Source organism: Eucyclogobius newberryi, unplaced genomic scaffold (genome assembly GCF_026437365.1).
Source record: "Eucyclogobius newberryi isolate DKJ021-1_F unplaced genomic scaffold, fEucNew1.0.hap1 SCAF_4, whole genome shotgun sequence".
NCBI lineage: Eukaryota > Metazoa > Chordata > Actinopteri > Gobiiformes > Gobiidae > Eucyclogobius > Eucyclogobius newberryi.
In genome coordinates, this window is record NW_027316056.1 from 30,445,840 (window position 1) to 30,460,557 (window position 14,718).

The 14,718-nt window shown below is 46.2% G+C and overlaps 1 protein-coding gene across 1 annotated transcript in view; it reads right to left on the reverse strand.

Annotated features, from left to right (window-relative positions):
• Positions 1–681: 681 nt before the first annotated feature.
• The window catches only part of znf827 (zinc finger protein 827), a 110,237-nt gene continuing 96,200 nt past the window's right edge, over positions 682–14,718 (reverse strand). Inside the window, exons 13-14 of the mRNA XM_072462525.1 lie at positions 14,254–14,431; positions 682–2,883 (exon numbers count right to left, since the gene is read on the reverse strand). Coding sequence (XP_072318626.1) covers positions 2,097–2,883; positions 14,254–14,431 — 965 coding nt within the window. The 3' untranslated portion in view covers positions 682–2,096. The remainder of the gene's footprint in view (positions 2,884–14,253; positions 14,432–14,718) is intronic.

A 14,718-nucleotide genomic window follows, 5' to 3' on the forward strand; every position in this document is an offset into this window, starting at 1 on the left:
GCCACACTGACCCAGGGCCCTCTGATGCCACACTGACCCAGGCCCTCTGATGCCACACTGACCCAGGGCCCTCTGATGCCACACTGACCCAGGCCCTCTGATGCCACACTGACCCAGGCCCTCTGATGCCACACTGACCCAGGGCCCTCTGATGCCACACTGACCCAGGGCCCTCTGATGCCACACTGACCCAGGGCCCTCTGATGCCACACTGACCCAGGGCCCTCTGATGCCACACTGACCCAGGGCCCTCTGATGCCACACTGACCCAGGGCCCTCTGATGCCACACTGACCCAGGCCCTCTGATGCCACACTGACCCAGGCCCTCTGATGCCACACTGACCCAGGGCCCTCTGATGCCACACTGACCCAGGGCCCTCTGATGCCACACTGACCCAGGCCCTCTGATGCCACACTGACCCAGGGCCCTCTGATGCCACACTGACCCAGGGCCCTCTGATGCCACACTGACCCAGGGCCCTCTGATGCCACACTGACCCAGCGCCCTCTGATGCCACACTGATCCAGGGCCCTCTGATGCCACACTGACCCAGCGCCCTCTGATGCCACACTGATCCAGGGCCCTCTGATGCCACACTGATCCAGGGCCCTCTGATGCCACACTGACCCAGCGCCCTCTGATGCCACACTGATCCAGGGCCCTCTGATGCCACACTGACTCAAATGAACACCTTCAATTCACACAGAAGTATCTTGGTGGGCCGAAGTTTCCAAAAAATCAGAAGAGAACATACGAAATTAAGTGCTTTTGGCTCGAAGTGTTACTACATTAAGTGCAATTAAAACTCAGACGAATGACAGGAACGAAAAAAAGAAAAAAAAATGGAAAAAAGGGGGGCGTGAAGCGCTAAGTACCGTCTCTGCCTGCGTCTTTTTCATCGCCAACAGCAGCACTGCTCTGGGGTTGTTGTTTTTTTGCGTGTTAGTAGAAAATGTCATGATGTAAAAGGCTCAGTACAAAAAACATTAAAAATTAAAATAAAAACACATAAAAAAAAAAAGAAAGAAAAATGACAAAAATGACACAGAAGGCCACCGCGAGCTTCCCCAGACGACGTCCCTGTTCGCACTTCTCCGTCACTTGTACATCAACGAAAAATACATTCATTCAAGTCATTTTGGAACATTTTTTTTTTCTCTTTTTTTTATACACAAAAAATTACAAAAATCTCCAAAAAGCACCATTGAATCGGCCTGCGGTGTCCGGGCGGCGTGGGGGGGGGGAATAACCCGGCGCCCGGTCACCTCCACAAAACAATTATCTCATATCTCCTCCAAGTATAGATGCGTGGTACATAGTGTGCATATAAAGCTGCGCTCATATTCGCACGGCCTCAGCAATTACGGTTCACCTTGACCGACCGGGGAGTGCAAATAATCAATAGAATAACGTCCGAATAGAGTCGCGTCTACCGAGTTCGCAGCTTATGTTTTGTAAGCTTTAAAACGACCAAAAACGGTATCGATTTAGAGACGCCGGGGATATGAGGCAGCGCTTATGCATAATATGGTTTCACAAACAAAAAAAACAAAAAAAAAGGAAAGGGGCTACAAAAACTATGTACAAGATTGATAAATAAGTAAGTGCGTGGTTTTGAGGCGTTGCTTTGGAAACGTGCCTTTCGTTCCTGTCCGCCGCGAACACTTGACTTTAGCTTCCTAATGACGACAAAGCTAAGTTGAAACACAGAACCAGGCATGCTATCTTGATGCATCATAGCGATAGACAAAAATGCACTAAAATGTAGCACTTGCAAATTTTCCTTTGTCTTTTTCAACTTTTATATTGTCAAACGACAAAAGAAAATGGCTATAAAACAGAGATACATTAGCTTCCTCAGATAATGCAACCGGTTCCAGCTCATTCAGACATTTAAAAACAGAAAGTCATAGAGTAGTAGCTGAAGAAGTAATAATTCAATTGATAGAACTGATAAGAAAAGCAGCTTCTTGATATAAATGCCTTTAGCATGTACAGCCTTTTACTCTTATAAATGTTTATATGCGAGTCTGCTCCAGCTTATTCTGCTGGTCTGATTGGAAAAGAGCGAGCGCCCGGAGTGGGCGCTCTGAGTCACACAGTCTTGGCCCTCTCTGTGAGTCCCAGGTAAGCCAGAAAGGAGTGTTTGTGGGACGAGGAGGAGGCGAGCGGCGGGGAGGTGCCGGGCCGCGGGGCGCTATGGAATGTGTAGAGGGCGGTGAGGGGCATGAGGGGGCGCTCACAGTTTGTGTAGTGCTCCACAGAGGAGCAGAGAGAGGGGCTACCGTTCATGGGCTGGAGAGACTTGCCTAAAGTGAGGGACAGTGCCACAGACTGCAGAGCCTGTGAGGCCCTCAGGTTCATGAGTGGACTGCTGCTGCTGCTGCCGCCGCTGCTTCCTGCTCCAAACAGGAAGTGGGACCCGGCCAGAGACGCCCTCTCCTCCCGCTCCTCCTCCTCGTCCTCCTCCGCCGTGCGCTGGTGTTTCTTGACATGGCGGCTGTAGACAAAGGGGCGCGTGGTGGTGAAGGGGCAGTCGTGGCAGCCCAGCAGGTGGCGCGGCGCGTGCTTCAGCTTCTTGTGCAGGTTGAGGTTGTCTTTCCGCTTGCAGCTGTAGGAGCAGCGGTCGCAGTGGAAGGGCCGCTCGCCTGTGTGCACGCGCACGTGCTCGATCAGCTTGTTGGCCGTCTTGGACAGGTAGCCGCACTGCTCGCACCTGTAGTGGTTGCCCAGGCGATGGGCGCGCATGTGGCCCTCCAGCGCGGCCTGGTCAGGCCACAGTCCTTGGCAGATGCGGCAGCGGTACTCCATCTTACAGTGCGTCTTAAGGTGGCACTCCATGGCCGCCGGACGATTGGTGGAGTAGATACAGAAAGGGCACCTGCAAGAACCACACAGGGACCAGGGACACAGGAAGGACAGCACACAGGAAGTGTTACTGGCAGCGCTCACAGAAATACACCGTCTACAGGGTTCCTACATATTCAACATGCCCACAGTCACTTATTTCACACACATCTGCAGCTATTACTGTCAAGGCTGAAAGGTCAAAACATGTTTGTAAAACTATATATAATCAAATATATCCCAGGTCTCGATCTCAGTGGGTTCTTACCTGGGAAATAAATGCTAATAATGGTTCGACCACAACTAAAAATGAAACTTTGATATAATTAACATTTTATACGATGCAATGTGTGATGCAAACATAAAATCAAAACCCTAATTTTTAAAAACTATTACTAAGTTTAATCAAAAATGGCAGTTACTTTAGTCTCGAAAGGTCACAAGACGACTAATTTGAATAAGTCCATAGCACGTGGCCAGTAGCATGGCAGTAGGAACCCCGTGGGCACAGATGAGGAGGAAAGGACAGGTGAAGGAGGAGTGCTGTGTGTGCTCGGGTCGTATGTGTGGCACTTTAATGTGTGTGGGAGTGGGGTGACAGGCTGCAGTAGGACATGAAGGAAATGAAGGAATGGAGTGGCACTTACATTTAAATAGCACCTTTCATCTGCTCTGGGCCCCAAAGCGCTTCACAAACCCTGCAGAACAGAATCACCTCAGAAAAACCGACTCAAGAATGGTCAAGGCCCTGGCTCCCTGGCTAACTGCACACACACTAAAAAAAATGCTTTACATCATCGTCACACAAAGCTGAATTCTTAAATGTGAACCCTGGTTTCATTAGTGGTCAGAGCGGCAGCAGGAGAGTGATAAATCGGAGTCTATTATGGGATATTTGCGTTCCCGTTTCCTTCCGCACCTGTCGAGAGCCCAGCGTGACCGGATGTGAGTCAACACTAATCACACTCGCACACTGCGGGTTAAGTCTGAGGCACTGCGTCCACGGTAACTACGGCTATAGATAGAAATTATACTTGTTATTCATCTCATTCGGCGCGCGGTCGCTTTTTGTTGCGGTGGGTTTGTAAGCGGGGGATGTCAATATTAGAGAAAGTACGAGAATATACGACGAAAATAGAGCATAACAGCAGTAAACGCGTTGTAATTTGTACGGCAAGTTTTAAAAAGTGATTAAAACACTTCAAATTATGCGAAATAAACCAACATTTGACTTAAATATTCAAGTTTAACAGAAATTTGAGCTAAAGCATGTTATTTTTAGCATCACGTACGTCTTTACAGGAGACATATTATGCTTGTTTTGCCTACTTAGTACTGAATTATAACATAAGTAGATAATTTTGTTCATTGTGAACCGCAATTATGCTCTAAAACCGCTTAATAACAGAGACAGGTTCATTGACTTCCTGTTTGAAACCTGCAATATTGATAATAGTGACATTTCACTGTAACAAGCAGGATTTTCTTTTGTGGCTACATGACATTTTTAGAACCAAACCCAATGTATAATTCTGAGTCTTAATGTTTTAATATAATCATAACTAAGTACAGGGATGTGGGCGGGGATATGGGGTACTCCAGCCTCAGTTGCAGGATCAAAACACAACTTTGCGTAAAACTAACGCCGAGGAAACAGCGTTCGAACGAGGTTAAAAGCTCATGAAAGTTAATTTGTTTTTCGTCGTTGTCGGGCGTGCGTTCAGAGGGTTTTACATTTACGCTGCTGCGCCACGTCTGAGCGGCCGTACGATCGCTGACGCCATTTTTAAGCGACAGAATTTCCCCCGCGGTCGTCTTCAGCGCTAAAAACATTTTTTACACATTGATGTTCAAAAAAACGACACCCGCCGCCCGTTCCGTTCGCTCGCCTTTTTGACCGCTAGCTTAAAGAACTCGATCTGCTTTGACAAACATTGACACCGGACAGAAGATACATGTTAAAACTGTTAGAAAAGCGTGTTCACAGATATTCACTCACACTCTACAACCCTTCGCATTAGCCGCTACGGTGTGAACACTTTGGAAGCTCCAGCGCTCCTTACGTGTACAACATTCGAATCGCTCAAAAGAATAATCATTAAAAAAACATCCACTGATAACTACAGAGATGCAACATGACGTGATGTTTATGGCATACAAAAAAAAATAAAAAATCACACTCAGAATGAGCCTTAAACTGCTTTAAACTCCGACACGTTCACGTTTTTTGTCTTTAACGTAGCGGCAAAGTGCTAGTGGCGAACGTGTGAGCGGCGGCGGCGCGCGGTGGTCGGATGCCGTGATCACAGATGGCCTGAAATGAGACAGAAATGTGTCGCAGTACAACAAAGGCTCCTGTAGGGGCAGAGGATGGACATGGAGGGGCGTGTGAGGAGATGTCGAGAGCCGCAGAGGCAGTGAGTGAGGAAAAACAAACCAAAAAGACCCTGGGACTGAGCATTAAGAGTCACTCCGAGGGGCTTTAGTGTGTATGTGTGTCGCTAACATGTCGGCAATATTCGATTCTTCTTCCAATCATCGTGTGTGTGTGTGTGTGTGTTTGAATGCAGAGTGAAGTCCTTGTGTGTTATATGTGTCTAAAGGGAGGAGCTAACTACACTGAAACTAACACAAAGCAGTTGTTTAAGCAGTTGTTCGTTAAGTCTATTGAACTGCTCAAAGGTGTGAGCTGTCGTCTGATTGGCCCCATTGTTCACTCTGTTTGGGTTTAGCCTCAAACGAGAGCGAACAAAGACGTCTCGCCGCTCGTCCCAGTCGCTTCTTCAGCTCGTCAGAGTGAAGACGCGACTTGGATGAGCAGTGAAACGTCCTGGCTCTGAAGATCATCACGCGTTTACTCACATTGCTAGTGATGCCAACCAAATACATCTGTGGTACAACTTTTTCTTCATAAGTTTGAGCACATTTTCCCCGTTCAAAATATATACCATTTAGTTAACAGACTAATTCGCAATAGAACTTGATTTCTGTTGTCGGTATTTATTTACGTTGGATTCCGAATGTGGTGCATGATTGGAGTGAAGCATTCGATTAACTGAAGGCGCACACTGCTGTTGTGTCAAAGGGCAAGACACTTTACATACTGCATACAGTAGATAAAGTTTGTCATCCAAATGTCAAAAAGAGAGTAAACTGTTTGTTTTTCATCAATAATAGACTTTATTTTGTAAGTCTCCATCTAGAAACCTTCAATATACATTTTTTTGTATGATTATAATTATTTGTATTATCTATTTATTTTTTTTACTATTATTGATTTCTTAAAAAAGATTTTATTATTATTACTACTATATTTTATGATTATTTTTATGATTATTTTTTGTGATTGTATTTTATTTTATTATGATGTTGTGGGTCAGATTGCTAAACATTTTGTCAGTTTAGCTTTGATTATTAGAACAAACGATCAAGTAAACGCTGCATTTTCTAAAAAGTGCAGTGAACGTATGAAGCCCGTGACTTTGGCGTAAGATTTCCCATCATGCACAGCTGCCACTCTCCCTACAGTCTGATCAGGGCCGCGCCGAGGACCAGACGTGTCCCCGTTCCGTACGCCGTGTGGTGTAATGGCGGCGGCGGTGAGACAGCTTTCATCAGCTCGGGCGTGTTTGTGTGCGTTTAGACTCTGTGTGTTGGTGTGGGCTGTGGAGCGGACCCGGAGGGGGGCCCGCTCCCATCAGCCTTCACTCAGCCTTCTGCTCTGAGGGGCCGCTGTCGGAGCCGCTGTCGGAGCCAGTATCTAATAAGTTCCACTCGCCAGACGAGCACCGACGGTCGCAGTTCATTTACCGACTCCAGATAATAACGCCGAGTCCACTTTCCACAAACGCTCTTCTATTCAATCTGTTTCAAGCCGTGTTAGCGCCCGACACTGCCCGCTGATGGTTTGAATTAGCATCGAGTTTAGGTTTAAGTTCATCGATTAATCGCAACAAATCGATGGTTGAAATGATCGTTTAGTGGTTGATGAATCGTTTTTCGGAACTGTACAAAGTGTGAAATGTGCTGAGCAAACGGGTTTCATGACTTTGACAAAGCAGTACTTACATAAAAATGACTCAAAAAACATGTACAATTTGTGTTTTTAATGACTAAACTACTTTGTTGTAACTATATTTACAGAAGGTGTCAAAGTAAGTAAATAATCTCTCTTGCGATCTAAAGTAATTGATTAATTGAAAGAATATCTCAACCGATTACCGTAATTGGATTATTTTAGTTATCTGAGATTTGAGAGTTAAATACTACCGTAAAGTTGCACCAGTGTGTAGGGTTAGCATACATTTTTTTCAGTAATAATCAGGGAAAGTTTTTGTCAATTAATCATTATAATAATACTTATTTAATTCATTTGATTTAGTCGTGATGTAGAATTGTAACAAACAGGGGCCAGTGTAAATCTTAAACTTATTAGTGTAATACATATTTACCTAGACCTGTGTTTCTAATGTGGAGCACATTGATCTGTGCAAACAAAGCTCTGGTACAAAGGGAAATGTTTGCTCCGATAATTGGGCCTCCAGGGGATAAGTCAAATATGTGGCGCTAATAGTGGAATAAAGACCTTTATTGTCCTGTAAACTTTATGAACTGAAAACAAACATTCATCTAACATATAGTACACGTTGAGTAATGATATCAAGTGCAGATTTAAGAAGACTACAGTACTACAAGTCATCACTGTAGTAAAAGTAGTGGAGGCAGCACTTTCTAAATACAACTATGAGGGTTATATCAATGTTAAATGTGGAGAAGACTACGTCATGTGTGTTCCTGTGTGTTCCTATGTGTCATGTGTGTTCCTATGTGTCATGTGTGTTCCTGTGTGTCATGTGTGTTCCTGTGTGTCATGTGTGTTCCTGTGTGTCATGTGTGTTCCTATGTGTCATGTGTGTTCCTGTGTGTCATGTGTGTTCCTGTGTGTCATGTGTGTTCCTATGTGTCATGTGTGTTCCTATGTGTCATGTGTGTTCCTATGTGTTCCTATGTGTCATGTGTGTTCCTATGTGTCATGTGTGTTCCTATGTGTCATGTGTGTTCCTATGTGTCATGTGTGTTCCTGTGTGTCATGTGTGTTCCTGTGTGTCATGTGTGTTCCTGTGTGTCATCTGTGTTCCTGTGTGTTCCTGTGTGTCATGTGTGTTCCTGTGTGTCATGTGTGTTCCTATGTGTCATGTGTGTTCCTATGTGTCATGTGTGTTCCTATGTGTCATGTGTGTTCCTGTGTGTCATGTGTGTTCCTGTGTGTCATGTGTGTTCCTGTGTGTCATGTGTGTTCCTGTGTGTTCCTATGTGTCATGTGTGTTCCTGTGTGTCATGTGTGTTCCTGTGTGTCATGTGTGTTCCTATGTGTCATGTGTGTTCCTGTGTGTCATCTGTGTTCCTGTGTGTTCCTGTGTGTCATGTGTGTTCCTGTGTGTCATGTGTGTTCCTATGTGTCATGTGTGTTCCTGTGTGTCATCTGTGTTCCTGTGTGTTCCTGTGTGTCATGTGTGTTCCTGTGTGTTCCTATGTGTCATGTGTGTTCCTGTGTGTCATGTGTGTTCCTGTGTGTCATGTGTGTTCCTGTGTGTCATGTGTGTTCCTGTGTGTCATCTGTGTTCCTGTGTGTTCCTGTGTGTCATGTGTGTTCCTGTGTGTTCCTGTGTGTCATGTGTGTTCCTGTGTGTCATGTGTGTTCCTGTGTGTCATGTGTGTTCCTGTGTGTTCCTATGTGTCATGTGTGTTCCTGTGTGTCATGCGTGTTCCTGTGTGTCATGTGTGTTCCTATGTGTCATGTGTGTTCCTGTGTGTCATCTGTGTTCCTGTGTGTTCCTGTGTGTCATGTGTGTTCCTGTGTGTTCCTATGTGTCATGTGTGTTCCTGTGTGTCATGTGTGTTCCTGTGTGTCATGTGTGTTCCTGTGTGTCATGTGTGTTCCTGTGTGTCATGTGTGTTCCTGTGTGTTCCTATGTGTCATGTGTGTTCCTGTGTGTCATGTGTGTTCCTGTGTGTCATGTGTGTTCCTGTGTGTCATGCTTGTTCCTGTGTGTCATGCTTGTTCCTGTGTGTTCCTGTGTGTCATGTGTGTTCCTGTGTGTCATGCTTGTTCCTGTGTGTCATGCTTGTTCCTGTGTGTTCCTATGTGTCATGTGTGTTCCTGTGTGTTCCTATGTGTCATGTGTGTTCCTGTGTGTTCCTGTGTGTTCCTGTGTGTCATGTGTGTTCCTGTGTGTCATGTGTGTTCCTGTATGTCATGTGTGTTCCTGTGTGTCATGTGTGTTCCTGTGTGTCATGCTTGTTCCTGTGTGTCATGCTTGTTCCTGTGTGTTCCTATGTGTCATGTGTGTTCCTGTGTGTTCCTATGTGTCATGTGTGTTCCTGTGTGTTCCTGTGTGTCATGTGTGTTCCTGTGTGTCATGTGTGTTCCTGTATGTTCCTGTGTGTCATGTGTGTTCCTGTATGTCATGTGTGTTCCTGTATGTCACGTGTGTTCCTGTATGTCCCTGTGTGTCATGTGTGTTCCTGTGTGTCACGTGTGTTCCTGTGTGTCATGTGTGTTACGTGTGTTCCTGTGTGTCACGTGTGTTCCTGTGTGTCCATGTGTGTCATGCGTGTCCCTGTGTGTCATGCGTGTTCCTGTGTGTCATGCGTGTTCCTGTGTGTCATGCGTGTTCCTGTGTGTCATGCATGTTCCTGTGTGTCACACGTGTTCCTGTTTGTTTTGTGTGTGTTCCTGTGTGTTTTATGTGTTCCTGTGTGTCATGTGTGTTCATGCGTGTTTTTGGTGTGTTCCTGTGTGTCATCTGTGTTCCTGTGTGTCATGTGTGTTCCTGTGTGTTTTGAGTATTCCTGTGTGTCATGGGTGTTCCTGTGTGTCATGTGTGTTCCTGTGTGTCATGTGTGTTCCTGTGTGTCATGTGTGTTCCTGTGTGTTCCTATGTGTCATGTGTGTTCCTGTGTGTTCCTATGTGTCATGTGTGTTCCTGTGTGTCATGTGTGTTCCTGTGTGTCATGTGTGTTCCTGTGTGTCATGCTTGTTCCTGTGTGTCATGCTTGTTCCTGTGTGTTCCTGTGTGTCATGTGTGTTCCTGTGTGTCATGCTTGTTCCTGTGTGTCATGCTTGTTCCTGTGTGTTCCTATGTGTCATGTGTGTTCCTGTGTGTTCCTATGTGTCATGTGTGTTCCTGTGTGTTCCTGTGTGTTCCTGTGTGTCATGTGTGTTCCTGTGTGTCATGTGTGTTCCTGTGTGTCATGTGTGTTCCTGTGTGTCATGTGTGTTCCTGTGTGTCATGCTTGTTCCTGTGTGTCATGCTTGTTCCTGTGTGTTCCTATGTGTCATGTGTGTTCCTGTGTGTTCCTATGTGTCATGTGTGTTCCTGTGTGTTCCTGTGTGTCATGTGTGTTCCTGTGTGTCATGTGTGTTCCTGTATGTTCCTGTGTGTCATGTGTGTTCCTGTATGTCATGTGTGTTCCTGTATGTCCCTGTGTGTCATGTGTGTTCCTGTGTGTCACGTGTGTTCCTGTGTGTCATGTGTGTTACGTGTGTTCCTGTGTGTTCCTGTGTGTCATCTGTGTTCCTGTGTGTTCCTGTGTGTCATGTGTGTTCCTGTGTGTTCCTGTGTGTCATGTGTGTTCCTGTGTGTCATGTGTGTTCCTGTGTGTCATGTGTGTTCCTGTGTGTCATGTGTGTTCCTGTGTGTCATGTGTGTTCCTGTGTGTCATCTGTGTTCCTGTGTGTTCCTGTGTGTCATGTGTGTTCCTGTGTGTTCCTGTGTGTCATGTGTGTTCCTGTGTGTCATGTGTGTTCCTGTGTGTCATGTGTGTTCCTGTGTGTTCCTATGTGTCATGTGTGTTCCTGTGTGTCATGCGTGTTCCTGTGTGTCATGTGTGTTCCTATGTGTCATGTGTGTTCCTGTGTGTCATCTGTGTTCCTGTGTGTTCCTGTGTGTCATGTGTGTTCCTGTGTGTTCCTATGTGTCATGTGTGTTCCTGTGTGTCATGTGTGTTCCTGTGTGTCATGTGTGTTCCTGTGTGTCATGTGTGTTCCTGTGTGTCATGTGTGTTCCTGTGTGTTCCTATGTGTCATGTGTGTTCCTGTGTGTCATGTGTGTTCCTGTGTGTCATGTGTGTTCCTGTGTGTCATGCTTGTTCCTGTGTGTCATGCTTGTTCCTGTGTGTTCCTGTGTGTCATGTGTGTTCCTGTGTGTCATGCTTGTTCCTGTGTGTCATGCTTGTTCCTGTGTGTTCCTATGTGTCATGTGTGTTCCTGTGTGTTCCTATGTGTCATGTGTGTTCCTGTGTGTTCCTGTGTGTTCCTGTGTGTCATGTGTGTTCCTGTGTGTCATGTGTGTTCCTGTATGTCATGTGTGTTCCTGTGTGTCATGTGTGTTCCTGTGTGTCATGCTTGTTCCTGTGTGTCATGCTTGTTCCTGTGTGTTCCTATGTGTCATGTGTGTTCCTGTGTGTTCCTATGTGTCATGTGTGTTCCTGTGTGTTCCTGTGTGTCATGTGTGTTCCTGTGTGTCATGTGTGTTCCTGTATGTTCCTGTGTGTCATGTGTGTTCCTGTATGTCATGTGTGTTCCTGTATGTCACGTGTGTTCCTGTATGTCCCTGTGTGTCATGTGTGTTCCTGTGTGTCACGTGTGTTCCTGTGTGTCATGTGTGTTACGTGTGTTCCTGTGTGTCACGTGTGTTCCTGTGTGTCCATGTGTGTCATGCGTGTCCCTGTGTGTCATGCGTGTTCCTGTGTGTCATGCGTGTTCCTGTGTGTCATGCGTGTTCCTGTGTGTCATGCATGTTCCTGTGTGTCACACGTGTTCCTGTTTGTTTTGTGTGTGTTCCTGTGTGTTTTATGTGTTCCTGTGTGTCATGTGTGTTCATGCGTGTTTTTGGTGTGTTCCTGTGTGTCATCTGTGTTCCTGTGTGTCATGTGTGTTCCTGTGTGTTTTGAGTATTCCTGTGTGTCATGGGTGTTCCTGTGTGTCATGTGTGTTCCTGTGTGTCATGTGTGTTCCTGTGTGTCATGTGTGTTCCTGTGTGTTCCTATGTGTCATGTGTGTTCCTGTGTGTCATGTGTGTTCCTGTGTGTCATGTGTGTTCCTGTGTGTCATGCTTGTTCCTGTGTGTCATGCTTGTTCCTGTGTGTTCCTGTGTGTCATGTGTGTTCCTGTGTGTCATGCTTGTTCCTGTGTGTCATGCTTGTTCCTGTGTGTTCCTATGTGTCATGTGTGTTCCTGTGTGTTCCTATGTGTCATGTGTGTTCCTGTGTGTTCCTGTGTGTTCCTGTGTGTCATGTGTGTTCCTGTGTGTCATGTGTGTTCCTGTATGTCATGTGTGTTCCTGTGTGTCATGTGTGTTCCTGTGTGTCATGCTTGTTCCTGTGTGTCATGCTTGTTCCTGTGTGTTCCTATGTGTCATGTGTGTTCCTGTGTGTTCCTATGTGTCATGTGTGTTCCTGTGTGTTCCTGTGTGTCATGTGTGTTCCTGTGTGTCATGTGTGTTCCTGTATGTTCCTGTGTGTCATGTGTGTTCCTGTATGTCATGTGTGTTCCTGTATGTCACGTGTGTTCCTGTATGTCCCTGTGTGTCATGTGTGTTCCTGTGTGTCACGTGTGTTCCTGTGTGTCATGTGTGTTACGTGTGTTCCTGTGTGTCACGTGTGTTCCTGTGTGTCCATGTGTGTCATGCGTGTCCCTGTGTGTCATGCGTGTTCCTGTGTGTCATGCGTGTTCCTGTGTGTCATGCGTGTTCCTGTGTGTCATGCATGTTCCTGTGTGTCACACGTGTTCCTGTTTGTTTTGTGTGTGTTCCTGTGTGTTTTATGTGTTCCTGTGTGTCATGTGTGTTCATGCGTGTTTTTGGTGTGTTCCTGTGTGTCATCTGTGTTCCTGTGTGTCATGTGTGTTCCTGTGTGTTTTGAGTATTCCTGTGTGTCATGGGTGTTCCTGTGTGTCATGCGTTTTCCTGTGTGTCATGTGTGTTCCTGTGCGTCATGTGTGTTCCTGTGCGTCATGTGTGTTCCTGTTTGTTTTATGTGTTCCTGTGTGTCATGCATGTTCCTGTGTGTTCCTGTGTCATGCATGTTCCTGTGTGTGATGCGTGTTCCTGTGTGTCATGTGTGTTCCTGTGTTTCATGTGTGTTCCTGTTTGTTTTGTGTGTGTTCCTGTGTGTTTTATGTGTTCCTGTGTGTTATGCATGTTCCTGTGAGTCATGCGTGTTCCTGTGTGTCATGCGTGTTCCCGTGTGTCATGTGTGTTCCTGTTTGTTTTGTGTGTGTCCCTGTGTGTCATGTGTGTCCCTGTGTGTCATGCGTGTCCCTGTGTGTCATGCGTGTCCCTGTGTGTCATGCGTGTCCCTGTGTGTCATGCGTGTTCCTGTGTGTCATGCGTGTTCCTGTGTGTCATGCGTGTTCCTGTGTGTCACGCGTGTTCCTGTGTGTCACACGTGTTCCTGTGTGTCACACGTGTTCCTGTGTGTCACACGTGTTCCTGTGTGTCATGTGTGTTCCTGTTTGTTTTGTGTGTGTTCCTGTGTGTTTTATGTGTTCATGCGTGTTTTTGGTGTGTTCCTGTGTGTCATGTGTGTTCCTGTGTGTCATGTGTGTTCATGCGTGTTTTTGGTGTGTTCCTGTGTGTTTTGAGTATTCCTGTGTGTTCCTGTGTGTTATGGGTGTTCCTGTGTGTTCCTGTGTGTCATGCGTGTTCCTGTGTGTCATGCGTGTTCCTGTGTGTCAAGTGTGTTCCTGTGTGTCATGTGTGTTCCTGTGCGTCATGTGTGTTCCTGTTTGTTTTATGTGTTCCTGTGTGTCATGCATGTTCCTGTGTGTCATGTGTGTTCCTGTGTCATGCATGTTCCTGTGTGTCATGTGTGTTCCTGTGTGTTTTATGTGTTCCTGTGTGTTATGCATGTTCCTGTGAGTCATGCGTGTTCCTGTGTGTCCCCGTGTGTCATGTGTGTTCCTGTTTGTTTTGTGTGTGTTCCTGTGTGTTTTATGTGTTCCTGTGTGTTATGCATGTTCCTGTGAGTCATGCGTGTTCCAGCGTGTTTTATGTGTTCCTGTGTGCCATGCATGTTCCTGTGTGTCATGTGTGTTCATGCATGTTTTTGGTGTGTTCCAGTGTGTCATGCGTGTTCCAGTGTGTCATGCGTATTTCTGTGTGTTCCTGTGTGTCATGCATGTTCCTGTGTGTCATGTGTGTTCATGCGTGTTTTTGGTGTGTTCCTGTGTGTCATGCGTGTTCCAGTGTCTCATGCGTGTTCCTGTGTGTTTTGTGTGTTCCTGTGTGTCCCTGTGTGTTCCTGCATGTTGTGAGCAGCGTGTGTGTGGAGCAGGAGGGCGTAGGGCGCAGGGCGTAGGGAGCAGGAGTTAGGAACCTCTGTGTGTACTTGCTTTCCTTACTTGAGCCCTCCGGAGGGGACAGTGTGGCACTTCTTGTGCTCCAGCAGCTGCTCGGGCGTCTTGAGGAACTTGTGGCACACGTCGCACTCGAACATTCGGGTGATGAGGTGGATCTGGAGGTGCCGCTCGTACATGCTGCGCGTCTTGCACACAAAGTTACAGAAGACACACTCGAAGCCTGCGCACAAGGACACCACAGGAACATGTGTGACTTTGGACATTTACCACACAAAACTGCTACTACTATGCTGACTTTATCTTCAATAAATGAGAGATGAACAATATTATTTTGGGCTCAAGACATTTTCCTCTTTGCCAAGAGGAAAATGTCTTGTTTTTTTGTCGTTGCCTTTGCTACAGCTCTTTGCTCTAGGGTCGAAAATTAACTCAATCATGACTCATTATAGATACTAAATGCTGAAGTGTTTCTTTATGCTCTTTCCACCACAGAATACAGAAAAGTGT